The 27849-nt window shown below is 46.1% G+C and overlaps 1 protein-coding gene across 1 annotated transcript in view; it reads right to left on the bottom strand.

The window, feature by feature from the left end:
* Positions 1 to 329: 329 nt before the first annotated feature.
* The window catches only part of P2rx7 (purinergic receptor P2X 7), a 42906-nt gene continuing 15386 nt past the window's right edge, over positions 330 to 27849 (bottom strand). Inside the window, exons 2-13 of the mRNA XM_076866698.2 lie at positions 27654 to 27822; positions 26496 to 26564; positions 22375 to 22447; positions 21192 to 21291; positions 17640 to 17720; positions 16558 to 16687; positions 15071 to 15207; positions 7691 to 7781; positions 6089 to 6154; positions 5852 to 6001; positions 3931 to 4032; positions 330 to 906 (exon numbers count right to left, since the gene is read on the bottom strand). Coding sequence (XP_076722813.1) covers positions 409 to 906; positions 3931 to 4032; positions 5852 to 6001; positions 6089 to 6154; positions 7691 to 7781; positions 15071 to 15207; positions 16558 to 16687; positions 17640 to 17720; positions 21192 to 21291; positions 22375 to 22447; positions 26496 to 26564; positions 27654 to 27822 — 1666 coding nt within the window. The 3' untranslated portion in view covers positions 330 to 408. The remainder of the gene's footprint in view (positions 907 to 3930; positions 4033 to 5851; positions 6002 to 6088; positions 6155 to 7690; positions 7782 to 15070; positions 15208 to 16557; positions 16688 to 17639; positions 17721 to 21191; positions 21292 to 22374; positions 22448 to 26495; positions 26565 to 27653; positions 27823 to 27849) is intronic.

Raw genomic sequence — 27849 nt, 5'->3', positions numbered from 1 at the left:
TAGGACCCCAAGGGTTTATTGCTAGTTGGACATTATCCCCATCCAACCTCATGATGAGGTGCTCTGTGTTCGCAGAGCTCTCTACACATTCACAACAGTCCACATACACCGTTTCAGTCTGTTCTCACAGTAGCTCTAAGATAGTAGGTTGGGTGACAAGGCGACTGAAATACAAATGTTAAAGGTCTACAGTGTCACACAACTTCCTAGAGACAGAATGGAGACTTAGATCTGAATCACTGGTCTTTGGGGCCAGGCAGAGGTTGGTGGGTTGGTTGGTAGAGTGCAGAGCAGTCGGAGAGGAAGGCACATTTCCCTCTGGCTGAAAATTTGGCCACAGATCTTTGCAGGTGACGCTCTAGGTGTTAGCAGCAGTGATGTTAATGTGACTGCTACAGCCTTGTGCCGTCAGTAAGGACTCCTGAAGCCACTGTAAGGCCCTTCACTCTTGGGGAACTCTTTTCGGATCCGCCAGCGGCAGCAGCTGGGCAGGATGGCGAAGTCGGCCACATCCTGGGAGCCAAAGCGCCAGGTGGTGTAGCACCTATAGGCACAGTGCCGCAATCGATCATTGGTGGCCTCCGCCTCCAGGGCCAGCAGGGGCTCCTGGTAGAGCAGGAGGAGCTGCAGGGCGTGTCTGGACAGCACCAGTTTCCCGAACAGCTGAGAGGTGGTGATGCAGGCCCCCGGCTTTCTGCGGCAGCACAGCTCCTCTAGGCACCTGCGACTCTCGGGGAGCTGAGACGGGAGGCAGCTTCCGCACTGGCACCAGCTGGGCCTGTCCCTGGATTTAGGAGTCGCCTCCTCACGAAGTGGCTGCATCTCCTCTTGTTGTCCAGGAATGGGGGGTGGGTCATGCAGAGACAGGGGCAGCTTGGTCAGGTCTGTGAAGTCCATCGGGGGTCTCTGAAAAGTGAAGTTGCCATACCCATCAGCAGTGACAACGCCTGGGGTTGCAGATCCTTTAATTTTACTAACTTATAAAATTATATTTAATAATTTATGTTTACCTAATTACTGTTCTTTCATATGAAAACCGGATCCTGTCAGTTTACAAGTCCCTGATGCCTAGGACAGTGCTTAGCACACAGTGAACAGTAAATATCTGTTGGCTCATCCCCACTCTTTCCTGGCTTCCAGATACTCTACTGGCATATTCGTTTGTTATCCTCCAAGATAAGTAGCCGTAATTGCAGTGATAGAGCAACATGGAGGCTTTAGAAATTTAGAGCTGACAGGCTGTGGTTCTGTACACCGACACACAGCAGCTCTGCTTACTGACATTTAACCATAGAACCTTGCAGTTGCTAACAGGTACCTGTAAAAGATAACTGCAGTAGCAGAAGCAGGAAACAGAGAAGCGGGGAAAGAGCAATCCCCCTTTAGGGTTGGTGCAGTAGAAGTCCCTAAGCTTTGTGGGCTGAGTCCCTGGGCTGTTGACAAGCTTGTACTCATATAAGGAATGTAGGATACACCTCCAATAGAATAGAACTGCACCAACCCCCTTGCCTTGATGTGCCCCAAACTTACTGATGTATAAAAGTAAAAGCCCTGCTGTGCTTGGGCTCAGACTTGGGAATTATCCCTCTGGGCTGTTGTGCCACTAATAAAGTGTTGCTTCCAGATCTTGGTGTCCTGACCCTCACTTCCTACTACAATGCCGTTATTTGTGACAAAGAAGGCCTGAATCAAGGACACTAAAACTGAGCAGTTCTTGTACATGAGTGTTAGCAGGAGCACTAGTCATGATAACTGACAGGTAGAAACAACCCTAGTATCCATCACCCCACGAGTGGATGAACACGTGTTCTGTCACATTCAAGTGTAGGATACGTGCTATGAAAATGTGCTAAGTGAAAGAAACCAGATGTAAAGCACCACAGAACGTATGATTCCATTCTCTCCAAATTTCTAGAATAGTCAAGTCAGTAGAGATAGAAAGTAGGTTAGTAGTTTCCAGAGGCAAATAGGAATGGGAAATGGGAATGGGAAGTAGCTGCTCAATGGAGGTGAGGTTTCCTTTTGGGTGATGAAAAGCTCTACAGTAAGCTGGAGCGATGACTGCACAAAACTGGGACTGTGCAGCTTATGACTGAATCATACACTTCGAAGTGATCAAAATGTTTGATTTTATGTTATATGTGTTTTACCACATACACAAAAGCAGTGAATAATTAGTTGTTCACTTCCTACTCAGTCCCCACAAGGACAGTACAAGAATGGAAAGAAATTGGCCATCAAACTGAACTGTCAATACAAAGAATAGTATATCACATTCATATTGAGTTTATTTCAGGAATGCAAAGTTGGCTTAATATTTGAAAATCAGTGAGTATAATTTACCACATCACAGATGGGGGAAAAACCCTCAGGGATCATTTCAAAAGAAGCAGAAAAAAAACATTATTCTAAAATTAAATATCCATTCACAACAAAAAAATTTTTGTGGTGCTAAGGATGGAACCCAGGGCCTCCAAGTACTGTACCACTGAGCTGCTACATCCCCAGCCCTGTGACGAAAATTCTTAGCAAACTAGGCCCAGAAGGGAATTTTCTTACTCTGAAAGAGCATTCTTAAAAACCTTACCACAAATACTATAATGACTGTGAAATGGGAAGTGCCTTCTTCCTGAGACAGGGAATGAGACAAAAGGTTCCTGCTGTCACCATTTCTGTGTGGTACTGTATGTACCAGGGGTCCTGGCCAGTGCTGTAAACACCAGATGCTGGGTGTTTACAAGGAGCAAGGAGAGATCCTACCCGTCAGCCTCCAGAGGAAGAAGGGCCCTGCCAACACCCTAATTTCAGACATCTTGCTTCCTGACTGCAGCAGAGTCAATTTCTATTGTTTTAAGTACCCTAGTTTGTGGTAATTGGTTATGGCGACCCTAGGAAATGAATAAAGCTAGTGGAGATGCTTAGCCACCAGAACTGCCGGGGAGAGTGTGAACCACCACTTTGGAGCACTGTTTGTTAGCGACTGCGGAAGCTGAACATATACGTCTGCCTCCTGCCTCGTGACTCAGCCTTCCACTCTTGGGCAGTCACCCTGCAGAGTGCCATATGTTCACCATGGCAGCATGATTGGCATTAACCCCAGCTAGAAATTACCTAACTGTCCACTGATAGAAGAATGGATACATAAGTGGGATGTTTACTAAACAGAAATTAGAAGGGAGTGGGGCGGCGGGGGGTGGGGTGGAGCACTGGGGTTGTGGCTCAGCGGTAGAGCACTTGCCTTGCACGTGCAAGTCCCTGGGTTCGATCCTCAGCACCACATAAAAATAAATAAATAAATAAATAAGATAAAGATGTTAAAAAAATAGAAATCATACAATAGTAAGATCCGGGGCGGCGGGGGGGGGGGGGGCCTGTGCGGGGTCATGATAACTCACAAAAATAATGTTGAGTGAAAAGAACCAGACACTGAACAGAGTAGTTGCTGAGTACTTAACTATGTTTCAATTTTTATAAAATTCTGCAACTAATTTTTGGATACAGGATAATGACTATTTTTAAGGGAGGGTAGTGATTAGGTAGGGGCATAAAAGGGACTTCTGCTAGAAATATATTTTTTTTAATGGGTAAAGGACCAATTTTTTATTTATTTTTCCATATTTTTAATGGTACATAATGGTGGAATTCATTGTTACATATTCATATATGCAAACAGTATTACAATATAATTTGGCCAATATCATTCCCCAGCTGGGGACTGAGCCCAGAACCTTGTGCATACTAGCTAGGAGCTCTACAGCTCAACTACACCTCTAACTAGAGAATATTAAATTTTTTAATCTGGTGCTGGTTACATGAATAGGTTTAATTGTTAAAATTTATACAGATTTCTAGATGTGTTTATATTTAAAAGTAAATTTTCTTAAAAAAAAAAAAAAAGAAAAAGAAAAAGGACTAAATCTTTTGACTTACTGGGACTTCTTGGCCCTTGACATGTTGTAGACTTTTCCCAAGTAGCTGCTTGTCTATCATCCGAATGTGGGGTTCATCCACAAAGGACACATACTTTAATGTCTAGGAAAAGAAGGTTAAGAAGTTTACCCATTTATGTACAGAATTATCAAGAATTGCCTATCTAAAAAAAAAGAATTGCCTATCTAAACATATTTAAAGGCAGCTGTTCCCATTTACCAAATGACAAACTGTTGAACATGCTAACCCCAAACTCTTGTTGAGCAAGAAGGAATGAGTTCTGAGTCTAGAAGCAAATCAGAACTGGAACCCCTTGTACCTTAACATGTAAACTCAGTCCATCCACCTCCTACTGCCCAGCGCTTAGTGTCCCTGAACACCAGGTAACATTCCTGTGTGGTGTTCTGTCAGGTGTGGCTACTCTAGATTCAGTATCTCCAGGAAGTTCTGATACTGCAACTTAAATTGTTTATATGTTTGTGAAATTTCATATCATCTCAAATAATGAAATGGCAATTATTTTTGGTTGCAAGAGTGAACTTGCATTTCAGTCGTGGACACATGTATAATGGACAATAAGTTGTGTACTTAGCTGCTGGAAAAAGACAGCAGTGTTCTTGGATGGGGGAAAAACAAAGGAACCCTCTTTCCTTTTGTTTTTAGGTACAAGATTTCTCTTTAGGGGGAAATCATGGAGTTGAATTTAGCAAACCTGCATCATAAAGTCCAGATTAACCAAATCAAATAATATAGCTGAGGCTGAAATCCCCTGCGTCTATACTCCAGTCCTAGGCTCTCTTCCAGAAGCATCCACTGTGACCACTTTCGTGTGTACCTTTTTGTATATATACATATGAACACACACATATGTGATTATATGTTTGTATATGAAATAAACGTGTAATAAATATGAGGGAATACATGGAAAACATGTGGATTAGTTTATGTGTGTATCTGCTGTTTTTAACATATATATCATACCATACATATTGTTCTTCCATTTGCTTTTTTCCCCCTTTCAACTAAGTATCCTGTCTGCTCTTGCCAGTAGCTGTAACTTCTCAGTTCAGGCATACGTTCTGAGGCCAGCCTGCCTAAGCTGAAATTTCCTGTCCACCACTCACTAGCTGTAGGACTTTGAGCAAATTCTCTAACCTTCCTATGTCTTAGTTTCCTCACAAATACAAAGGGATAACAGTGATGCCTACCTTATAGGGTAGCTGTGAAGGTCGAACGGGCTAATGTTTACCCAGCACTTATTAGTGCTATATAAGTGTCTACTGTTGTAACTGTCACCTCATTCTTTTAAGCATGTCCCTGGCATTACTTTGGGTTTATCATAGTCTCTTTCACTGTTCACCCTGTGGACACCTGGGTGGGTGCTATTTCTTTGTGTCTAATAATCATTTATTAATTATTAATAACTGGGTCAAGGCTCTTTCAAAACCAGCCATTGAGAGTATGGCAGAATATGATCACAGTGATTAGGGCAACAACTGGTATGTGGCCACAAACAGTGCTGCAGTGGACACCTTGGGCACTCATGTGAGGGCTTCTCTGGGGTGGGGAGGAGGAAGTAGAAGTCCTCAGCTATAACGTATGTCTCATTTAAAAGTACCAGTCACAGCCACGTTGTTCTCAAAGTCACTATGCTATTTTGTGGGGACTGTACCAATTTAATAAATGACAAAATTGACAAATCCTGGACTATAAAAATTTATCTTCACCACATAGCTTCTCTGTTTTTGTTCCTATTCTTCCCTAAGACCCAAAGATTCATCAGAGAAATGATCACTGGGGTAGTCCAGGGACTTACCACCATGGGATTAAACCTGTGATTTGGGCTGAATTGTTATGCATTCTTAGCCACCTAGAAGAACCTCTGGGGACCTTGGCATCCCCTGACCATGGCATGCCTCACCGGCTTTGGCTCCACGATGGACTCACACTTCTTCCTATAGTAGTACTCGTTGACGGCACAGGGTTCGCAGCACTTGCAACAGGGGTACACACGGGAACGGCAGAAGGTGCTCGAGTAAGTGTTGATGAGAAAGTCAATGAACACAGTGGCCTGGTGGGAACCCAGACAAGCACCAGGGTAGTGAAACTTCTTTTGGCCAAACCATTTTCTTAAAGTGTGGGAAAGAGAATCTCTTACCAAACCAAAGTAGGAGAGGGTGGATCCGACGTACACGACCAGCTGGATAATGTCAAATTTTCCTCCCTGGAAACAGAGTGAGGATGTTACTCAGCTGAGATCCAGAGCTCTCTTTCTGTCACCTGCAGTCGTGGGTTCTAGATGCACCCGTGTGCTCAAGCAGCAGAGTGCAGACGGGGAGTGTGATTCTGTTGTCCTGTTTGTCCTGTTTCTGCTGTCCAGGCTCTGCCTGGACCATGGATGTTTTAAGCTAATACATTCAACCACTGAAGGCTTGTTGTTGACCATACAAGTTGAGAATTTCAGACAAGCCTTCCCTAGAAGTAGTGTGAGGGGACTTCAGGAGCAGAAGGAAAGAAATGTCTGCAGAAACTCTGACTCTTCCTGGCAGTGTCCTTGTGGTCTTTATTTTCAATAGCCTTTCATCCTCTCAGCTCTATCTTATTCTTGTGGTTCAAGAACCCATGTTACATAAGCCATATGCTGTGGAGCAGAGTGCCGGGGTGACCTGCTGACTCTTCGTGTCCAGCACTCTCTCCCTCCTTCTTCTGGAGCCAGCACCTCAGTTTTCTGTCGGACAACCATTTCTCTCCATATGGGCCCTCTCCTCTGGCTCCTAGGCTGGTCAAGGCTCATTCAAGACCAGCCACTGAGAGCATGGCAGAATCTGATCACAGTGATTAGGGCAGCGACTGGTATGTGGCCCATACTACCGCCTGAATCCTTTCCTAAAACTCCTGGGAAATGGCTACTGCCTGAATCCTTTCCTGAAACTCCTGGGAAAGTGTGTTCTTTTTTCCCTGAGGTTGCTAAACTAGTAAGACATCAGGACTACCTGACACTACCACGTAGAGATGGCCAGCCTGAGAACAATGCCCAGACAGGAGAACAGATTTAATAAGAGATAAAGGGAGACAGATTCCTGAAGATCTTGTTCGAATACCTGGATCCAGCCATATCTGAAGCCTGAATTACCCCTGGACTTTCAGTTATATGAATAAAAACAAACCAAAACAAAGTTTCCCCTAAGGCCATTTGAGTTGGATTCTATTACTATAAACTATTTTGTAGGGGTCCTTCCTTCCTTCCTTCCTTCATCCCTCCATCCCTCCCTCCCCTTCTCTTCTCCTCCTTCCCTTTTTCTCTCTCCCTTTCTCTCTTACCTTTGTTTCTTTTTTTAAAAATTTTTTTTTTAAAGATAGAGAGGGGAGAGAGAGAGAGAGAGAGTGACTTTTAATAATTTATTTTTTAGTTATCGGCAGACACAACATCTTTATTTGTATGTGGTGCTAAGGATCGAACCTGGGCCGCACACATGCCAGGCAAGTGTGCTACCGCTTGAGCCACATCCCCAGCTCCTTACCTTTGTTTCTTGTTGACTCTTAACAATTTTTTTCCCAGTCCCATTCTGTACCCTCCAGATGGCTCATTTGTGGATAGAACCCTAAGGACATTTCTTCCCCTTCTCTTATCCCACTAGTAAAATGCACAGCACTAGCTAATGGCTATGACTCAAAAGGTTCACTCCCTGGAACTACAACAGCAATAATTGGGACACAGTCATAGGATGAAGGTGCCCAGGGCTGGAAAAGACAGACTTACAGTGCCAAAAACCAGGATGTCAAAACGGATCCCAAAGACTTTTATCAAAGTCCGCTTCTCAACATTGTTTTCCTTATAGTACTTGGCGTATCTGCAGGGAAAAAAGAATCCATGTTTACAAAGATCTCTTTGAAAGTGCTGGAATTATATGGAAAGAAAAACCAAACCAGTAGCCAATCCAGTCTTCCTTGTGTGCCTTCTAGGTCTGATGCAGCTGGCAGAGGGAAGAGCACAATTCAGAGAGAATTATACTCTCTGAATACTCAGACTACAGAGCACCCCCAGGTTACCTGCTCTACTTCCATCACCTCAGAGTGACAGGAAATCAGCTTTTAATTTAAGATTAAAATGAACACATTTTTAGGATTAGCAATAAGCTGAGAAATTAAAAAATAACTTCAAGTGATGTGATTATTGCTAAGAAAGAAAAATAGTTTTGGCTTCTAGAGAAAACATGGAGGAGGAGGAGTGGATTTTAGACACTCATTACTTGGATTTTTTTTTTTTTTTTTTAAGAGAGAGAGTTTTTTTTAATATTTATTTTTTTTAGTTTTCGGCAGACACAACATCTTTGTTTGTATGTGGTGCTGAGGATCGAACCCGGGCCACACACATGCCAGGTGAGCGTGCTACCGCTTGAGCCACATCCCCAGCCCTCATTACTTGGATTGAGAACAGGTTTACTTCAGCACTCTGTCCTCCTGTATTTTCTTGGATTCTGTGTTTGTTTTTCTCATGCCCTCAGTCACCCAGGAAGGGCCAGCACAGCTGTTCCCAGCCCTGCCCACCTTTTCCAGGGAAGTCACCCGACATTTCTGTGCCTTGCTTCCCTTTGACCCCCTCTGGGTCAAAGCCTCCCCCAACTTCCTGTGTGGCATGGCCTGCTCCGCCTCTTGAGAAATGCAGTACTGAGTTCTGCTCTCAGCAGCATTGACCTTTCTACGTCATCACTCAGTCACCTTCATAAATTAGGGCCTGGCACAAATCACAGTCACTCCAAATGTGAAGCTCTCATTAGGGCTGTAGTCAGGGAAAGCACTAGGTTTTATTTTTTGTAAGTATTCAGGAACACTTAAATAAATGCCTCAGGAAACTTTTAAGTGTGTCCCTCCCTCTCACCACATTGTGCTAGTTATTTTTACATAAGGTTATGTATTTTCTTTCTGAATTATTAATTCACAATCTACTTACAGGTGTAGGGAGAGAAGAAAACAGAAGACAGATGCTCTGCCAAAATAGAGTGCAAACACCTGAAACTTTATTTAGAGGTGTCAAAATCTGACGTCGAGACCAGTTAGATATTCTCAGGCACTTACTTCAATGCCTGTTTCTGGCTGGAGGGGTTTCAGTTTCCTTGCATCTAATTGTGCCATTCCAAGACAGTTCTTCCTTCTCTATTGTGTGATTCATTTTTTTAATACTCAAGCTAAGTCTGAATCACCACTCCAGACCCCAGGGCTGGCATTAGGGCCCTATGTAGGCTGGTTTGCCTAAGAAGTTAGCATCATACAGTAGGTACTGGAATTTCTGCTTTCAGTGTCTTGGTGCAGTGGTTCTAAAACTGGGAGTGAGAGTCATGTGGGGAGAATGTGGCCAAAAGGAAAACTCCTGGGCTTGAACCCCAAAGTGTGGTTTCAGAAGGTGCAAGATGTTTCCACACTGTGAGCATCACTGGGACTGGATGGGATGCTGTTGTGCACATCGTGGTGGGTGAATACTGGCTCAGTAGTGCCAGCCTGTAATCCCAGCTAGTCAGGAGACTGAGGCAGGAGGAATGTAAGTTCAAAGCCAGGATAGGCAATTTAGTGATACCCTGTCTCAAAAATAACAAGGGCTGGAACTGCAGCTCAGTGGTAAAGCACTTGCTTGGGATGTATGAGGTTTTGGGTTCAACCCCCAGCACTGGCCTACCGCCTCCCCCACCAAAAGTTCAAGTCCCTAAACCTCAGGATCTATGTATATATATTATTTGGAAATAGGGTCTTTGCAGATACAATTAAGTTAAGGATCTCAAAATGAGATTATCCTGGATTTAAGGTAGGCCCTAAACCAATGTTTGGAGTCCTTATGAAATAAGTACATACAGATACAAAGGAGAAAACCATGTGGAGATGGAGGCAGAGCTTGAGGTGATGCAGTACAAGGTAAGGGAAGCCTGAGCCACCAGAAGCTGTAAGAGGCAAAAAAGATTCTCCCCTTGAGCTTTCAGAGGGATTATGGCCCTATTGACACCCGATTTCTGACTTCTGGTGTCTGTGAGAGAATACATGTCTATTGTTGTAAACCTTCAAATTTGTGGCAATTTGTCATAGCAGCCACACAATACTAATACATACACAAACTGTTTTAGATCTGACAAGTGCGTCATGCATTCAGTGTGGGCCTGTCCTAGTTTAAACTTTTTGAAAATCAGCTAAATCACATGTTCACTGAATATGGATATTTGACAGTGAATCTTTTTTGTTGAATATAAAATTCTGCATTTTGTTTGACTTCTTTAACTTTCTGTTTTAGAAAGTTACATTTTTCTCATAAATTTCATTTAACATGTAATTTCCTTCTCTTTTGTATGGCTATTTGAAAATAACTTTTCCTTTTACCCATCAAATCTCAACAATTTATTTTTGGCCAAAGATTTCTTTTGGGGCTCATTCCAGGCAACAAATGTGCTAACGCTTTGTTCTAAAAGAAAACCAAAGTCATAACCCCCTTGGGGCTTCAGAAAGCTCACATCCCACCAGGAGCTGATGTTCTTAGGCTTAGCTCAGAGACTCGGAGGACATTTGCTGACGTCTGGTTGGTACGTGGCTTTGCGTGCTTCTGCTGACTGTGAAGAATACAGCCTGGAAGGGCAGCCAGGGGACCGCTGATCCTGTCCTCTCTTCTTGCTAATTGCAATAAGCCCATTTAGCAGAGCAGCAGGGGATGATCCAAAAATTACCTAAACTAGGAGCTGTTTTCAGGGCCATGGCTGAAACTCCATTGACCCAGAGGAGGCAGAAAGCATTAGTCAACCTCTTAGAACTTGAACTCAAATGCCCACAGGGGCCATGAAGATAAGAGGCCAGAAGCACAAGGAGGCAGTGACATCCCCCAAAATACATGCACTTCCTAGAGGGACCGACACTCAGCTCCAGCCATGGCTGTCAGGTGAATATGGACTCAGGGTTCACATTTTGTTTTCTCAAATAGTTTAATTTTTTAGGAAAGGCAGGAAGTCCTGATTTTTCTATATTCAACAAATTTTAAAGTTTATGTATTCTCAAGCTTTAAGATATTGCCAGGGGGCTCGGGATGTGGCTCAAGTGTTAGTGTACTTGCCTGCCATGCGTGAGGCATTGGGTTCGATCCTCAGCACCACATAAAAATAAAATAGAGATATTGTGTCCACCTAAAAAAAAATTTAAAAAATAAAAAAATAAACATTTTTTTTTAGCAAAAGATACTGCCAGGCTAAAACAAGTACACCAAAGGTGTACAGTGAAAACACCGTCAAGGGCTGCCTGCTGGTTCATGATGCTGCTTTGAATAAAATATGAAGAGATCTCATTACTTGACCCCTCCAAAGTCAGTGAATATGCCAGGAGGGGGGTTCAGAGGCAGCGAGGGGACATGTGTGCACACACACTTGCATATGCAGGTACAGGTAAACTAGGCATCTTATTCATTTTCTCAAGAAGTTTGCACCCTAGCTACAGAGCCAGAGCCAGAATGTCATCAGGTGAAGCATCTAAGAAGAAAGTACATTTGGGATGCCAGATTATATTAGCAGTTCTCAAAGCTTAATATGCACACGAATTTCCTAAGGATCTTTTTCAAGTGCAAATTTTCACTCATTGAGTTGGGTGAGGGGGGTCCCTGTAATGATCTTCAGTACAACAAGCTCCCAACTGAGGCCCATGACACTGGTTCCAGGACCACACTTTGAGGACCCAGGGTCTAGACCAATGGTTCTCAAACTCAAATGAGCAGCAGATTCCTATGGAGACATGAAGATGCAGGTCACTGGGCACCACCCCTAGACTGTTTCTATAGATTAGGGTGGGCCTAAGAACGTGTATTTCTGAGTTCCATGGGATGCTGAACCTGAGCCACACTTTTTGAGAGCTGATTCTTGAATGTTAACATGTTTTCCAAGTTGCTTCCCAGAACCTGAGTCCTCATCTGTACAGTTTGTCTTTGTAATTAGGAAAGCACAGTCCTCAAGAAAGGGAAAGATGCCATAGTGTCCTACCCACCCTGCTTGGAGGGGTCTTCCCTGGTCACTGTGCCCCATCACACTGTCCTGCTTGATTTTCTTGATGGCATTTATCATCAGAAATGGTCTAGTTGGATTTGTCCACCTGTACTATCGAGACCTAATTTACATACAGGAAAATGCATAAGCCCTAAGGGTTCTATTTAATGAGTTTTGACAAATGAGTTCAATCCCAGTACTGCCAAAAAAAAAAAAAAAAAAAAAAAAATCTTGACAAACAAATGTCCTCTATAATCTATATCCCTATCAAAATTCCATTATCCCAGAACATTCCCTTGTTCCATAAAACTCTCTTATGTTCCTTTCAAGCCAAGTCCTACAGCTTGCAGCCCCCCAGCACAGCAACTGCTATTCTATCTTCTATTGTCATTGATGGAGTTTACCTTTTCTTCAACTTCATCTAAATGACACAAAGTATGTGCTTATTTAGTCTAATTTCTTTCACACAATGTCGATGGGACTGATTCATTCATATTGCAGCATGTACCAGTAGTTTGTTCCTTTTTTTTTTTTTTTTCTTGAAACAGGGTCTCACCTCACAGGCAGTGATAGGTCATGGAGACCATGTTAGGGCCAAGTTACTAACAGAGTTGTAGGGACCAGGCTGAAAAGATGATCCAGACAGGAGGTAAGATGGAAACTTGTTGAGAGCCACAGCCGAAGGGGCCCCAGCAAACTTTCAGACTGCCAGCTGAGGAGCTGAAGGGGCCCCAGCAAACTTTCAGACTGCCAGCTGATGATTGGCTCACAGCGGCCCCAGCAACATCTAGCTGATTGGCTCCTCTGCGGTGATGCTCATTGGGCTGTTTCCCCGCCCTTTCAGACCACGGAGCTGCTCATTGGGGGACTTTTTTGGCTCCGCCCATGCGACCCAGCCAATCGGCCTCAAGAGCAGGAGGATTGTGGGAGGAAGAGGCTGGGTTGGGGTGTGTGGCTTGTGGGAAGCCGATGGTGGCAGTTGGGCTCTGAGGGGTTTTTCCTGAGGAGCTGTTTTGTTTATCTTGCATGGTTCTAAAAATAAAGTTAGTTTCTTTTGACAAGTGGCTCCTGAATTGTGCCCAGCCAGACTGCAGCAGAAACTAAGTTAGGATGGCACTGGCTCACTACCAGGCAAGAGTCAGGAGCAGGGGCATCAGGAGCTGTGCAGAGGATCCAAACAGGCACAAGTCACACAATGGTGGCAGGAGGGCATGGGAGTGCAAAGGAACCAGACTATGGGTGAGTTCATAGGGTTGAAGTCCAGAAGCCAGAGGCACACACCATGCCCTATAAAGAAACTTCAAAACACCACACATGAGGATTAGATGTGGTCCATGACATCAAGGCTTCAAAGTGTTCCCACCTAGCCTGGATGAGGCCCTGGATTCAGCCTCCATCACCATGCAAAAGGGACTTCCAATCAAGATGGAGGCCTGAGCTTACAATGGTTACACTTATGAATTTTTGACTTTATGATGGGGTGAAAACCATATGTGTTCTGTAGAAACCACACTGGATTTTGGATTTGGATCTTGTTCCGGGCCAGTGAGATACTCTCTCAGTGCTGGGCCATGGCATTGAGTCCACATCACTGTCATGAGGGGGAACAACCTATAGTCTACTGTGTACTGAGTTTCTAAGCTAGGCTACTTGGTTGGTTAAGTACATATTCAATGCATTTTCAATCTATGATATTTTCAACTTACAATGGGTTTATCAGGACACAACCCCATTGTACACCAAGGAGCCAGCTGTACAAGAAGCCTCACCACTGTCCCCATACACAAGAAAGTGCAAGATAAAATATCTGGGGTGCAGCTCAATGGTAGAAAACTTGTCTAGCACATACAAGGACCTGGGTTCAATCTGCAGCACAGGAGAAATTAAAATACCAATCATTATGGTGCTTAAAACAAAAAAGGACACTTTTTCAGTTGCTCAACATGGTAGTGAGTAGGGATTGAAGTCATGTGACCCTTAGGAGCAGCTGAACCTGATCCAACTCCCAGGAGCTAGATTTGAACACAGTTAGAGGGAAGGGCACTGGAGCTGCTAAGGCTCTCACAGTAAGGGAGCAGGAATCTGATCTTTTAGTAGAGGGAAAAGATCTCAAGCCCAGTATTAAATTAAAAACTGGCTCACAGTTGATATTTGCCATGTAGTCCCAACAGCAACAACTACAAAATGACAGTGATGGCTCCAGAGGAATGTCCTGAGGCCATCCCTGCTGAAGACAAGCCCCCAGCGAAGATCCCACAATCCACAGGGAGAAATCCACCCAAGTTCCTTCAGAGGATAGGCCCATGCGAGAGGAATTACACAACAAAATGTGCAAAAAGAGTAATCCACAGTTAGGAATGGAACTCACTGAAGCAGGTGACTTTGAAAAAAATAAAATAAAAATCCTAGAACTAAAAATACAGCCATAGAAATTTTCAAAAATCTAAAAGTATATGATAAAAATGTTCATAAGCTTTGATCCAAGTATTCTGCTTCTAGAAATTTACCTAAAGAGATAATCTGGAATTCAAATAAAGATTTTTGTGCAAAGTTGTCCACGTAAAGTTATTTAAAATAAAAAGAATAAAAATAGCCAAATGTTCAGTGATGGAGGAATGGGTGAGGAAGTCAGGAGATGAGAGGGAAGGAGCGATAGTTTGGAGATAAGGTGACCTGGCCTAGATGTATGGTTCTTAGTTGAGGGCCCTGGGCAGATCATTTAACCTTTCCTGGCTTCCCCCGGCGGGGGAGGGGTGGGGAGGTGCTGGTGAGTGCCTGGTTTGTACAAAACCCTTCCTAAGCTGCAGAAATGTTGTCAGTACACCCCACAAGGAATGTTGTGATCATCAGTGTAATGGCCACAAGGAATCTGAAGTGTCTTGGGTGTAAAAATAATTATAAGAATAACAAAATCTCACAGAATACCAAAGTATATGTGTGCTATGATCTCTTATGAGCCTCATGGAAGAATTGGTACAGACCAAGGAAAATTCACCCTTTCTCTGTTTCCCAACTTTGCGTTTGATTTACAAAGAGTGTACTTCACACCCAGCTCTACTGGACTGACTGCTGGGATGCATCTTGGCCCCACCCGGAAGGTCCCTGGGGCCAGCTGCTGAGAGTCTGACCTGAAGCCCTGTTACCTGAAGTTGTAGCCAGGGTACAGGGACTCATTGGTGGTCTTGTCATCAAGGCGACGGAAACTGTATTTGGGCCGGCAGCGATGGGACCAGCTGTCCAGGTTGCAGTCCCAGTAGATCTCAATGCCCATGATCCCTCCCTGGGGAAGTCAACAAGAGGCAGTCTCTAAGTTGGCTGGAGGTAGGTTATGCAATCACCAGACATCTCCCTGCTCAGGGATCAGCGCTGCAGGAAAGGTTTTTTCTTTAAAGGGAAAATGCAGATTAAAGGTTTCCGAGCCATGAAGGTGAGCTAGATTACTGGGGCAGTCCCAAAGGCGTCTCCCTGTTCTTCCTCCTATCCAGGACATGCCACCCTTAGACTTAGTCCTAAAATACAACTTTAAACAAACCTTTCCTGCACTCAAACACCTTTAATGACCCCCACCCCCTATTAAAAATAAAGTTGAATCTGGGAACAGTGGTACAAGCCTGTAATCCCAGCCACTTGGGAGCCTGAGATAGGAAAATTATATGTTTGAGGCCAGCCTCAGCAATTTGGTGAGACCCTCAGAAACTTAGCAAGACACTGTCTTACAATTTAAAAAAAAAATTAAAAAGGGGATGTAGCTCCATGGTAAAGTGCCCTGGGTTAAATCCCCAGTAAACCTCCCCCACCAAACAAAGCAAAACGAACTTGTCAAACTGGAATTCAGGGCACTCTACCAAATATCTCTTCTGCATTCTCTCTCCATGATCCCTAGAGGAAGCTTCTGGCAGTGTGAGCAAATTAAGGTCTTGAGCTGGAGAGATGATCCTGGACCCCTGGGGGTGCCATAAACGCCTCATCTTATACATGCTCCCTCTCATGAAGATTAGTGTTTTGTGAAAGGAGAGGGAATAAGGAGCCAGCATGACCTCTGAAGCAAGATGCCTCACTGCTGAATCTGAAGATGGGGGGAGGGAGTGAGAACCAAGAAAGCAGGAAGCCCTAGAAGAGGGAAAGGCGAGGACGTGCTTCTCCCCAGAGCCTCCAGGGGGAGCATGGCCCAGCAGACACCTCCACTTTATATCAGCAAAAATAATTTTGGACTTCAGACCTCCAGAAAGAGAAGAAAGTGTGTGTTGTTTTAAGCCATCCAGTTTGTGGTAATTTGTTACAGCAGCTACAGGAAGCTAACACCAAGCAGCTCCCTCCCAGCGTTGAGTGTTAGATGACTGAAGTGATGTAGATGCAGCCCTTGGCAAATACACAATAAACTGAGCCATATTTTTTAGGCCCAGGGGTCTGAACTCTTGATATCTTTTTTTTTTTCCCGTTAACATTTTGTTTAAGTTGTAGATGGACACAATAATTCCATTTTATCCATGTATTCTCTATGTGGTGCTGAGGATCAAACCCAGTCCGCACAAGGTGAGCAGACGGCACTGAGCCACAACCCCAGGCCCATCTCTTGACATCTTTCATCCTCTGACACCCATCTCCACTGAACAAAGACAAGTCCACCCACCTGGATCGCCACCTCCGAAAAATTATCTCCTGTTTCCTGGAAGATGTCTCCTAGCCGGAAAATGGGACATTGTGGATTTTGAGTCTTGTGAAAGGTACAACTGATGTTCAACCCTGGCAAGATGTTTCTCCTGTGCAAAATTGAAAGCAAACAGACATTTCTAGGAAACCGATCCATCTCATTGGAATGAGCCAGTGTAGCTGCCAGGCTCCACGGAGGGCTTCATGACCCCTGCTCCTGGGAACCCTGTGAAGTGGCCCCACACACTGTATCAAGTTTGGGCTTTCTGACCAATAGCATATGGCAGAAGCCACTTCCGAAGACTGTGGCTTCCATCTTAGTTACTTGCTTTTTCACTTATTCACTCTCTCTTTCTTTCTTTCTTTTTTTTTTGGTACCAGGGATTGAACTCAGGGGCACTTGACCACCGAGCCACATCCCAGCCCTATTTGATTTTATTTAGAGACAGGGTCTCACTTAGTGCTTTGCCATGGCTGAGGCTGACTTTGAACTTGAGATTCTCCTGACTCAGCCTCCAGAGCTGCTAGGATTACAGGTGTGCACCACCATGCCTGGCCACTACTCTCCTGAATTGCTTGCTCTGGGGAAGCTAGCCACCATGTCCTAAGGAAACACATGTGATCCTAGGGTCAGATCCTGTTGGTAAGGAACAGAGGCCTGCTGTCAATAACCACATCAGTGAGCCTAGAAGGGAATCTTCAGCCCTAGTGGAGCCTAGAGATGACTGCAGGCTTGTGACAGACTGAATTTAACCAAGGAGATCAGGACCTGAACCAGATCCACCCAGCAAATACATTTTCAGATTCCTGATCCACAGAATGAGAGACAATAAGTGTTTGTCATTTTAGAAGGTTTCTTTTTTAAAAAAAATATTTTTAGTTGTAGATGGACACAATACCTTTATTTTATTTATTTTTAGGTGGTGCTGAGGATCGAACCCAGTGCTTCACACATGCTAGGCAAGCACTCCACCACTGAGGTACAACTCCAGCCCTAGAATGTTTCTTTTTTACACAGCTGTAGGTAGGTAACTGCTATACCCAGACATTCTGGGCACTTACGTGGTATAGTTGTGGCCAGGGAAGTCAATATTGTTCTTGATGAGCACAGTGAAGTTTTCAGCACTGCTCAGAAGTGCAGGCCTGGGAGAGAGAAATAAGGATCAGTGACCACAAAGACAGGGGGAGCCAGTGAGTCAGTGAGACCAGGGACTTCTGGTTTTCTGCTTTAGCCTTGGGGATGAGATAAGAAAAATGGATGCAGCAATCTAATAGACAAAACCTTCCAAAATTCTCTATAAAGGCTTTCAGTTTCTCCAAGAATTTCTTCCTTCTTGAGACCCCATGGCATTTACTGTGTCCCTTCTGTCACTCTGATATAATAGTATATTTAGTTACGTGCAGTGGTGTTTTGGTAAATGTTTAACATCCATCACTCTAAGGAGAAAAAAAAAAAGGCTGATATGTGTTTTCTGATTATCATGCTATAAATACTCCTACCATTGCTGGTTTCCAACTACCAAAGGGATATCACAAACTTGAATTTGGGATGGGCTGAGCATAATTGGCTGTGAACCTACCAGCCAGCTCCAGCACACCCCTATCTGTGGCTCTCCCAGTAGGCCTAGAGTTCCTTCAGGGCTGGCACAACAGTTTTCTAATCCAGGCATCCTCAGCCTTTAGACCAGGGCCACACAGACAGACAGCTGACTGCATTAGTCATTTCTTAGAGGCTGAGTAGTGTACAATTCTGTGAGTTAGAGGAGACCAAATTCCAGATGACATGAAGCCACCCACCATCCTTCCATCCCTCCATTCAGCAAACACTTGTGGCATTGGGCTTGGAACTGGGCAGTGGGATACAATAATGAGCAACTGTCAACGTTTCTGCCCTTTTGCACTTGATAGTTTATGAAAGATGGAGAACACTGGCTGTGAATAGAAAGGCTCAGCTGGCACCCTGCTGCCAGCCGTGTCTGAGTAGCACAGGAAGGGGCAAAGGCAGGGCACCAAGAATGGCCTGCCATTTACCCCAGGACCCAGTGTTGGTTGTGTGTGTGGGAGCTCTGTGTGCAAACCCCATCTTTTTGCCTGTCCAGCATCTACTCCTTTTGAATGATACAAGCTCAGTTTTCTCTCTTTGGAGAAGCCAGCTCTCCGCTGCCATCCAGAAGGGTCTGTGGGGATGATTACTTCCTGTCTATTCCTACGCTTCTGCATGGGCATGTGATCCAGGGCTGGCTAAACAGTGTGGTCCGTTCCCCTTGGCCATTGGGTTGGTTCAGAGATGGTCACATGATTTAAGCCAACGAGAACCATTTCTGGGAACAACTGGAAAAGAGAAACTCTTTTTTTGCTGGACTGTTAGTAATAAGGATAGTGTCAACTTGGAATTCCCTGGACCACAATGCAAGGAAAGCCAGAATTAAAGAAAGAATAACTAAGAGAGGGGTGGGAGAGGAAGGAAGCAGGAAAGAGAATCTCATTGACATCATTTGAAGTCTGGACCAAGCTTTGCCTGAAGCCAGGACCTCTGGATGTTTTTGGTTTACTGGAATCAAAAACACAATCCAGGGGCTGGGGTTGGGGCACAGTGGTAGAGCGCTCCCCTAGCAGTGCAAGGTGCTGGGTTCTATCCTCAGCATCACATAAAAATAAATAAATAAAATAGAGGTATTGTGTCAACTACAAATAAAAAATATATTTTTTAAAAAAGCCAAAAAGTAACACCCTTTTTGTTTTCTTTCTGAAGTCAGTTAATTTGGATTTCTGTCATCTACATTGAAATAAAAAATTCTCAGGCATGGTGGTGCACAACTGGAATCCCAGCAATTTGGGAGGCTGAGGCAGGAAGATTGCAAGTTTGAGACTAGCCTCAGCAACTTAGTGAGTCCCTGTCTCAAAATTTAAAATGGGACTAGGGGCATAGTTCAGTGGCAGAGCACCCCTGGGTTCAATTCCCAGTACCACAAAACAAAACCAAAAAAAGAAAGAAATCTTATTTACAACAAATGCCTGCTGTGTGCTAGACTCTTACCTGTAGAACATTCTAAACCTCACACTTCCTGAGCAGCACTCTTGACAATCAGAGGACTACAGGATCCAAAACTTTAAGGATCAAAGTTTTTCATTGCTTTCACGTACAACATTCTATCTTGAATTACAGATCTCTGTGCATGTGTCTTATCTCTTCTATTAGACTGAAAGAGCCCTGGGACCTGCTCCATACCTGAACTTCTTGTGTTTCACATAAAACTTAGCAGTCATCATCACATGTGAAATATCTAGTGCCTACTACATGGTAATGGTGAATGGCAAGATGAGCCATCTTGGCTAATTCATGTAGCACACCGGAAACTGGAGAGCAGTCAGATCAGCCTAGGGCCAGGCAGCTGGAGACGCATGCGGTATTTAGCTGATGAATGAGTTGGTGGCAGAGTCAGAACTGAAAGCCAGCGCTAAGCAAGGGGCCCCTTGTCTAAGAGTCACTTGGGTGTGGGAAGATGTCCCACCCACAGCTGGGCAGTTTCTTCTATGACCAAGAAACTTCCCTGACCTAGAAATGAACCCGGTTTAACAACTGTGGGCCAGACAGGGCGGCCCTGCCTCGGCACTGGGGACCTTGGCCTGAGCCTTCTACACATCCCTTAGGCAGTTTTTCCCTTGCCCCACACATGCTGGGAGAGTGGCCCAGAGCCACTTTGGTCTGGGTAGCTGCTAGGCATGTGTGCTATTTAAATTTAAATTTAATTAAAATCCAGTTGCTTACCCACCATAGCCACACTTCAAGTGGTGGCTACCACATCGGGCAGCATGGCTACTGCCTTCCCATCATTGCAGAAGTTCTACTGGACTGTGCTGGTCTGAAACTAGCACACCTCCGGGGTAGATCATATGTGTGCGTGCGAGCATGTGGAAGCCAGGCATGGGGCTCACTTCACAATGCACAAGTATTGTTTCATTTAATCCTTACAAACACCTCATGAGGTAGGGGCAGTTATTATTCTCATTTCACAGATGAGGAGATTGCCACTCAGGAAAGTTAAGCCACTTGCCCAAGATCACACAGCTACTAGAAGCAAGATTTGAATCCAGGTCTTTCTAACTATTCTCTGCTGAAATGCATCAGCCCTTGTGGTTTCTAAGATTTAATATCCCGACCTGTGTGTTAAAGAGAAATATCAATACAGGGAACCACCAAATCTGTATGTCAGGTGAGTGTTTAATTTGAGAAGATTCCTTGCCTCCCCTCCCTTCTCTTTCTCTCCCTCCTCCCATTCCATTTCCTACACTTATTCACTCAATATGAACACTGGTGTATCACAACAAACCCTGCCGTGGCACTAGAGGAGGGGTCTGGAGGTGGCCCAGAAGGGTGCTCTGGTTGGTGGTAATGCACCAGCAGGTACAGAACTATTCTCCATGTCAACAACAGCGCCAACTTCCCAGGGACAGTGGTTTGTTCCTAGAGTGCACCTGGCCTCGAGACCCTGAGACAGAAAGGCCCCAGGCTTTGAGGGGCTGCTCTGGGGAAGAAAAGCCCAAGCACCCTGGCAATGTGTCACCTGGCCACTTCTGAGGGCCATCTCGCTGCTCCCCGCCCATTCAACTCACCGGGGGGGCTTCTCCTCCACCGCCTCAGTGGGACACCAGGCAGCGACTTCACAGGTCTTCTGGTTCCCTTTGTACACTATACACCTGCCAGTCTGGATCCCTGTGGAGTCGAGAGGTGAAGAGTCTCCGATGTGAATGGAGGACATTCTCCAGGGCAGGCGTCATGGACACCACCCAAGCAGCAGCCTCTGTTCCTGTGGACCCATCCTCACCCCAAGGCAAAGCAGATGAGCATGACACTGAACAGTAAGCCCTTTAGAAGGGACCAGGCACATCCATAGGGACAGGAAGCAGCTTGGTGGCTGCCAGGCACTAAGGGGAAGAAGTGGAGAGTAGCCACAAATGGGGATGAGATTTCTTCCTGGGGTGGAGTGTTCTGGAATCAGCTCAGCAAGATCTGGGTTCCGTTGGCCCTTTCGGCTTCTTTACGATGAAAGTTCCCTGAGAGGGGAGCTGAGCAGCATCTCCTCTCGCCAGGCACAGTGGACTAGCACTTGGCTCCCCAGGTGGGCATCTGAGTCCACCCACGGGGCACACGGCCTGCCAAGGAATGTTCAGAGCCATGGAATGAACATGGTGCACCTTCCCGAGCATGGGGAGGAGAGGGAGGATCCAGTGAGCGGCAAGCCAGGGCAAGTGGCCAGATACCAACTCAGATACGGTGCACTATGGAACAGAAGCCACTTGCACATGCCTCTGGGGAGGGTGTGCATTATTACCACTGACAGTTTTCTTTTTAAATTATTTTTTACGGTATTTTTGTTGTTGTTGTTGTTGCATTGTCTAATACCTTTTTAAGTTAAAGCATGAGATTCTTCAGGCAAGTATGGGTTTTCCCCCAAGTTCCTTGGGAGTTTAAGCTCCACCTTGGGGAAATTCAGGGAGAAAGTTCAGAATACTTAGACAATGTGATGGGCCAGGTGATTTTTCACCAATCACCTCCCGGACAGGCCAGGCTCGGAGGAGCTTCTCTGTCTGGGAAACTGAGCCCAGTCCCCAGGCTGTAGCTGGTCAGCCTTGAAGAAGGCCAAGGCCTAGGACAGACACAGGTCCACCTGTGGCTTCGCGGTGGTGGCAGAAGGCTGTAAAGCCAGAGGCTGAGGACCTGATGGAGCACTGTGAATGTCACCAAGATGCCAGATCCCCTCCCACCCTGGACTCCAGGAGAAAACCCAGAAGGTACCTTTGCTTTGTGGGTCCATCCAGCCCTTTGTACAACCCCGGTCAGAGGAACAGAGTGTCCTGCGAGTGGGATTCTGCAGGGAGAAGGAAGGGGCGCTGTGTCATTGAGATATGGAGAAGTCCGTGTCTGGCCACACAGAAACCCACACACAGTGCTCATGGCAGCACTGCCCACAAAGGCCAGAGAGCGTGAACAGGCCAAGTGACCATCAGAGGTGAGTGGACAAATGACATGTGGTACATTCCTGCGTGGACTGTCACTCAGCCGTAAGGAGTGAAACACCAACCCACGCTATGTCATGCATAAACCTTGAAAATGATGCTGATTGGAAGAAGCCAGACACAAATGTCACAAACTATACAATTCCGTGTACAGGAAATGTCGGAATAGGCACATCCATAGGGACAGGAAGCAGCTTGGTGGCTGCTGGGTTCTGGGGGAAGGAGTGGAGACTGGCTGCAAATGAGGATGAGATTTTTCTCTGAGGTGATGGAGTGTTCTGGAATCCGTGATGATGGTTGTACAGTGTTGCAAAGAGAATAAAAATCACTGAGTTGTTTCCTTTAAAGTGGTGGGCTTTATGGTACGTGAATTATGATTCAACAAAAAATAAAAACAAATAAGAATGTAAATAGCAGATGTCAGAGCAGCCAGGGGGCCACCTTCAGCAGTGGCCCTGCAGGTGGAGGGCAGGTGGCCTGGCCCAGGTGGCCCTGTGGCTCAGAATTGAGCAACACAGACAGGTGCCAAGATGCAGCAGGTGATGTGGAAACAGGGGTCATTAGCCAGCACTATCTCCTGGCCACAGAAAATGAGGTCAGTTGTGTCTCAGGGCTGAAGGACACAATCAGGAAGAGAAGCAAGATGGCTTGGTCTGGGCATATCTGACTCTACTCTCTGGGGAACAGATGCGCCAGCCAATCTGAGAGTGGCCAGAATGTGACACAAATGTGGAACAGCCTCTGCTCAAGGACCTCTGGGCAGTTTGTGGCTTCTTCAGAAATTGAAGGCAAAGACCCAGGTGCATCTGGCTTCAGTGACAGCTGCTCCCTTTCTTGCTCCCTAAACCTCAGTTACCTCATCTGTAAGGGGAGACAGATTTGTCTACATAGTCACCATGAAGACTATTGAGTTAGGTAAAGAAAGGCCTCAGCACAAAGTGCAGCTCAGTGAGCTTTGCTTGTGCTTTTCTTTTTTTTTTGTTTTCTTTTCTTTTTTTTTTTTTTTGAGGCTAGAATTTTTTTTTTATTATTGGTTGTTCAAAACATTACAGAGCTCTTGACATATCATATTTCATACATTAGATTCAAGTGGGTTATGAACTCCCATTTTTACCCCAAATACAGATTGCAGAATCACATCAGTTACACATCCACATTTTTACATAATGCCATATTAGTGACTGTTATATTCTGCTACCTTTCCTATCCTCAACTATCCCCCCTCCCCTCCCCTCCCATCTTCTCTCTCTACCCCATCTACTGTAAATTCATTTCTCTTCTTGTTTATTTTCCTATTCCCCTTACAACCTCTTATATGTAGTTTTGTATAACAATGAGGGTCTCCTTCCATTTCCATGCAATTTCCCTTTTCTCTCCCTTTCCCTCCCACCTCATGTCTCTGTTTAATGTTAATCTTATCCTCCTGCTCTTCCTCCCTGCTCTGTTCTTAGTTGCTCTCATTATATCAAAGAAGACATTTGGCATTTGTTTTTTAGGGATTGGCTAGCTTCACTTTGCTTTTCAAACTCTGCCACGTTCTCTCTTCTTCCCAGGCTGCCTTCTGTCACCCTCCAGGCCCCCAGCTTCTCCTCCTTTTGACCCCCCACCACCATGAGGCTATGAACCCCTTCATAGAAGAGCCCTTGGACCACAAAGCCTGGTCATATCTTTGCCTGACACGTAGTAGGTCTGATGAACATGAAATAAATGAAAGAATGATCAACCTCTGTGGCTCACGGATAGTTACATTTCCATTATGAACTGCAAGGAATTCTCAGGAAAGAAGATAAATTGATTCACTTTTATTTTCCAGAATAAACTGTAAAATTAAGAAAAAAATTAGTTTTATTTTGTGAGTATTATGTGGATTAAAGACGGCCACAAATTCTCGGTCACCGTCTAGGTTGAGAGGTGGAGTATTCCCCTGCCCCCTCCGAAGCTGGGTGACCTGACTGCAGAACCAGCAGAAGCAGCACAAGTAACACAGTGCCAGCTCCAGCCTCAGCCTTCTGAGGGTCTGGAACCTTCTGCTTTTGGGCTTTGGGAACCCAGTGCTGCTGTTAAGTCACTACGCTGCTGGAGAGAGCATGTGGACAGACCCTCCAGAGAAGAAGAGGTGCCCAGCCATCCCCTGGTGCCAGGAAAGCCTCCAAAGAAGGCCAGCACCAGCTGCTGCTGAGTGTAGCCCTTGGACAGACCCCAAGTGAGACCAACAGAGGAACCGCTGGCTGAGCCCAGGCCACCGTGGAACTGTGAGAGTCACACAGGGCTTTGAGAAGCCCACCAAGTTCAGAGTGGTTTGAAGAGATAACTGGAACATTCACTCATATAGGACTCCGTGCACCCAGGGCTTGGCCACGATCCCTGGGATGACCAGAGATAGAGTAGGTGTCAACATGCAAAGAGAGGAGGCGACTGTCCCATTACACTGACCCGAACCAGCTGGTTAAAATCCCAGAGAGCTTTCTGGGGCTCTCTGGGCCAGCAGTGCCTCCCTGGAGCTGCTCAGAGTGACCTCCCATCTGCAGCAGAGGAACCCCTAAACCCTAACAGCTCCATTTAGAATGCCACAATGCACCGTCATGTCACAGGCGTCTGCTCACTTGTTTCAGCAACCTTGATAGCAAGGTTCTGAACACACCAAGGCACAGAGAAGTGAAGTTGCCCATGCAGTCACCAGGCCAATAAGTCAAGCTGTGAACTGTTCACAGTCTGCATCAAGCCCAGGCTGTTCCCCCTGAGCTGTCCTTAACTTCTTGCAAGTCTCAGTGACATGAAAAGTGTCTTTGAAAACATGGGGTTAGAGTGTGACATAGAGGTGACCAGACTGCAGGGCAAAGGAGAACCAGGGCTCTCAACTGGCCTGGAGACTGGGTGCTACTGGGAAGGGCGGAGGAAGGTGAGTTGATCCGGGCTTTGGATCAAATTTGGCTGATTCCTCAGAGCGGGGCGCTCGCAGGGAGACGGGGGAATGAATGTCCAGAGGTCTCTGCAGGGGGCTAATCACTGACATTGACACCAAGGGTACATCAGTTTGGTCCCAAGTCTGGGTACCACGGTGACAAAGACTATACAAGGAGTGAGCATGTTCACTGGAACTTCCGGACACTCAGAAAACTAGGCCTTGTGACCAGAGGGATGGGTCAGGACCCGCATGGCCAGGCTGGTTCTTCTGCCCGTGGGCAGAGGGCCTGTGGAGATATGGCCACCATGGCTGCTTCCCTCAGTGTTGGGAATGGTCCCTGGTATAAGGCACAGGTGTGTCCCCAGAGAGGGGAGGAACAAGTAAGGCCTAGTGGTGATTCATGGGTACAGACAAACTTAAGAGAGCTAGCCTTTCATCCCGTTGGACAGAGCGGACTCTGACTATGAAGTTGGAGAGAGGACATTTTCCAGAGGGAGGTAGGGGAAGGTCAAGAGCGCAGAGGGGTGGGAAGATTGTGTGGGGTGGTGGGGGTGGGGAGGCCTGATACAGAAACCGAAACTCTTAAGAAGAGGGGGAAATGGGCCATCTCGAGCTGCTTGGCACTGTTCCCTGAGACCCGCCCTGCAGACAGTTCATGGTGGACCCTGGCAGGAGAAGCTGTGGGCTCCAGTGACATGAAATCAGATTTGCAAATTGCCGAGAATCACGTTGCTGAGATGCCCAGGAAGCTACCAAGGGAAAGAGCAGGTCTCCTGGCCACTGCAGCTGGAGGCAAGGGGCAAAGATCTGGCAGCTGGGGGAGAGACCTACGGTGCTTTTCCAACCTACCGCCCTACCTCACCACCCCACCTCACAGAGGCAGGTGCTCAGTAGACATCGGTGGGCTGAATACATCCTGGCTCATCGCCCTTTGTCTCCCCTCCCAGTCTCCTCCAGGAACTCTTATCACCCACCCCCACAGGTCCCCTCCTTACCTCAGGGCACAGCCGCTGCTCTTGGCCTTCTGTCTTAAGAAAGTTCGTCATCACAAAGAAGGAGTTCCCCTGCAGAGCAGAAGGAGGAGAGAAGGGAACAGAACAGCTCGATCACAATGACCCCGCCTGCTGCTGAGCTCCCGCTGCACCCCTCTAAGCTTCTAGAAACCAGGGTCCGTGGGCACACGGACTATGCCGGGGGCTTGATAGCAAAGCTGGAGGAGCCGTCCTGCTGGGCCGAGGGGGAGCAAGGGAACATTCAAACAGATTGAGCAGTCATTTCTAATCCAGCCTCAAAAGCGGCCCTTCATTTACTTGCCACCATAAAATCCCATTAAACCGAGACTCCGGAGACCTGGGGAGGCGGGGGCGGGGTGGGGGCACAGCTGGGCAGGCTGTTCAGTTCTCCAAGACTTTAATGAAAGGGCAACAGGGCATCCTGCCAGCTGGCCGATGGCTGGATTTTAACGACCCACTGTTAAGAAACAAGTAGATAGTGGCTTGGCCTTGACAGCTCCCGCAGCTGCAAACATGCCCTTTTGTTCCTCCTGTCCCCCATCTGTCCCTGGGCATCCCCACACCCCTCTGTAATTTCTCCTTTTTGGAAACTCTGCTTTCAGTCTCCCTGCCCGGCGGCCAAGACGCTCCTGTACCTGTGCCCTGTGACCCATGCCTGCTCTTCTTTCTCACCTACATCCTTCTTTGGTGTCTAAAGGGTATGAATGTTCCAAAAATGGCCTCCTGGAGGTCTTTTGGTGACAAAAGGCCACAGAGACAATGCAGAAAGGCTGGCACTCTCCAGGCGGCAATTTTTTTTGCCCTGGAGAATGCAGGCAGACCTTGTTGCCTGGTGGCCCGGGTTCTGAAGAGCTGTGCAGATGTCAGTATACACCGAGCGAGAGGGAATCAGACCGTGTTTGAAATGCGCCAGGACACGCTGCTATTTTGAGAAACCCTATAGGACTTGATAGAGCAAAGAACTATCTTCTTTGAGCTGCTGGATCTGACCCAGTTTTTCAATTTTTTAGGTTTTCTCAGTAGGGATTTTCATAGAGCTTTTAAAACAGGGCCAATGTTCATTTTTCTGGAGTGGGGCTGTAGGTCCCAGGGGAAGGGCGCGAGGCCCTGGTGATGGTTTCCAGGGATGCAGATGCTCACCTGCAAAGGGAAGGTGTAATCCGCAGTGTCGAAGACGCTCTGCACCGAGCGCTTCACCCCGTTCTCCACGACTTCTGCCGTCACCTCTGCTATCCCTTTCACCTTGGTGTGCACAGAACTGATGACAGGCTCTTTCCGCTGGTACAGCTTGTCACTCACCAAAGCGAAACTAAGTGGCAGACACAGAAAGGTATCA

Source organism: Callospermophilus lateralis, chromosome 1 (assembly GCF_048772815.1).
Source record: "Callospermophilus lateralis isolate mCalLat2 chromosome 1, mCalLat2.hap1, whole genome shotgun sequence".
Classification (NCBI taxonomy): Eukaryota; Metazoa; Chordata; class Mammalia; order Rodentia; family Sciuridae; genus Callospermophilus; species Callospermophilus lateralis.
This window is presented reverse-complemented; position numbering and strand designations above follow the sequence as displayed.